The 2,500-nt window shown below is 43.8% G+C and overlaps 1 protein-coding gene across 1 annotated transcript in view; it reads right to left on the bottom strand.

The window, feature by feature from the left end:
• Window positions 1-2,500, bottom strand: part of LOC128378404 (MBT domain-containing protein 1-like) — a 33,622-nt gene that overhangs the window by 26,679 nt on the left and 4,443 nt on the right. Inside the window, exons 3-5 of the mRNA XM_053337909.1 lie at window positions 2,368-2,500; window positions 1,088-1,196; window positions 250-329 (exon numbers count right to left, since the gene is read on the bottom strand). The exon at window positions 2,368-2,500 is cut by the window's right edge and continues 1 nt beyond it. Of these exons, the coding sequence (XP_053193884.1) occupies window positions 250-329; window positions 1,088-1,196; window positions 2,368-2,500 (322 nt within the window). The remainder of the gene's footprint in view (window positions 1-249; window positions 330-1,087; window positions 1,197-2,367) is intronic.

Here is a 2,500-nt window from a genome sequence, read left to right on the forward strand (position 1 = left end):
CATCGACACCTGAACACATCGACTCACATTACATCATCATCATCATCATCATCATCATCATCATCACCACGTCTTCCCCATCGACACCTGAACACATCGACTCACATTACATCATCATCATCATCATCATCATCATCATCATCACCACGTCTTCTCCATCGACACCTGAACACATTCACTCACCAGCAGAACGAGACTCAAAGACACAAAACCTAAACTAACACCTGGACGTTTGTATGCTGGACCCACATGTTTGAAGCAGCCGACCGGGGCTCCTCCCACATCGCCGTCTCCAAGGTAACGGCCCCAATCAAACATCTCCACGGAAACTGCAGTAAAAGCACATAAGTATTATGAGTGATGTAGTGTGCAGTATTACAGTAAAAGTACTGCAGTATTATAGTGATGTAGTATGTAGTATTACAGTAAAAGTACTGCAGTATTATAGTGATGTAGTATGCAGTATTACAGTAAAAGTAGTGATATATTATTATATATGACATCATCAGATTATTAATAATAGAAAGTACAATATTTCCCTAAGTACCTCTAACTGTACTACAGTAAAGTACTAGTACCTCTAACTGTACTACAGTAGAGTACTAGTACCTCTAACTGTACTACAGTAGAGTACTAGTACCTCTAACTGTACTACAGTAGAGTACTAGTACCTCAAACTGTACTACAGTAAAGTACTAGTACCTCTAACAGTACTACAGTAAAGTACTAGTACCTCTAACAGTACTACAGTAAAGTACTAGTACCTCTAACTGTACTACAGTAAAGTACTAGTACCTCTAACTGTACTACAGTAAAGTACTAGTACCTCAAACTGTACTACAGTAAAGTACTAGTACCTCTAACAGTACTACAGTAAAGTACTAGTACCTCTAACTGTACTACAGTAGAGTACTAGTACCTCAGACTGTACTACAGTAAAGTACTAGTACCTCAAACTGTACTACAGTAAAGTACTAGTACCTCTAACAGTACTACAGTAAAGTACTAGTACCTCTAACTGTACTACAGTAGAGTACTAGTACCTCTAACTGTGAGTAAATGTAGTTATTGATAAATGAAAGGTCACCGCTCTTCTTGACGCTCTGCTGGTTGGCTTGGTGCTGAGCGTACGCTGCCAGTTTGGTCATCAGAGGTTGTTTCTGGAGAACTTTCGCCTTCTTGGTTGGAGGTTTCCCCTTTAAGACACGGACACACGGCTCAGGTTAGCCTTTAAGACGGACACACGGCTCAGGTTAGCCTTTAAGATACGGACACACGGCTCAGGTTAGCCTTTAAGATACGGACACACGGCTCAGGTTAGCCTTTCAGACGGACACACGGCTCAGGTTAGCCTTTAAGACACGGACACGGCTCAGGTTAGCCTTTAAGACACGGACACACGGCTCAGGTTAGCCTTTAAGACACGGACACACGGCTCAGGTTAGCCTTTAAGACACGGACACACGGCTCAGGTTAGCCTTTAAGACACGGACACACGGCTCAGGTTAGCCTTTAAGACACGGACACGGCTCAGGTTAGCCTTTAAGACACGGACACACGGCTCAGGTTAGCCTTTAAGACACGGACACGGCTCAGGTTAGCCTTAAAAAACATGAACCACGCATTTAGACTCTCTCTGTTCAGGTTTCCTCATCGAGCCTGTTTCAGCTGATTGTATTTTATTTCCTTAAAATGAATCAAACAGTTAATGAATTGGTGCAGAGACTCGTTATGAACAAATGGTCGTAACATCCGTGATGTCACCCATTGGTTTGTGGACTGCTGCTCGGAAGCCAATAGTTTCTAATCTAGCCAGCGCCATCTTGAAAATTTCAGGTGCATGCTGGGAAAAATAAAAACACGGATTCTACTTATATGGGCATGAGGCGGAGCCATGGGGAGGTTGCTATGGTTACGAGGGCTGGATCTCGAGGACATTGGTCAATCAACCTGTCAATCAGGACGTAGCCACGCCCCCTAATGCATACCCTGCTTTATCGTCACATATAAAATCAGGGAGGCCAAAATGTCCCAAATGAACATCATACTGCATTGAAGAAGGCTTTAAACTAGCGATTGAGACCATAAACACATTTTGAAAACGTTTACTGAGGTTAGAAATCAAGTGAGAAGTTGGTGAATTCTCCATTGACTTGTATAGAGACGGTCGCCCCCTGGTGGCCTTTTGATAGAATGCAGCTCTAAGTTACTTCCTGGTTGGCCTCATTTCAGAGGACAGGAACTCCCTGCCTGGTTATGAACAGTGTGTGTCTGTGTGTGTTCAGGTGTGTGTCTCTGTGTGTGTGTGTGTGTGTGTGTGTGTGTGTGTGTGTGTGTGTGTGTGTGTGTGTGTGTGTGTGTGTGTACCTGCAGTCTGGCGAGGATGCTGGCCTTCTTAGAGTTGGAGGAATAACTTCTGGAGCAGGAAACGCTGCAGAAACGTTTGGTTTTACTGTAGAAAGCGTCTCTGACACCAACCATACCACACATCTCACAGGTC

This window comes from Scomber japonicus, chromosome 18, assembly GCF_027409825.1.
Source record: "Scomber japonicus isolate fScoJap1 chromosome 18, fScoJap1.pri, whole genome shotgun sequence".
NCBI classification, from domain to species: Eukaryota; Metazoa; Chordata; class Actinopteri; order Scombriformes; family Scombridae; genus Scomber; species Scomber japonicus.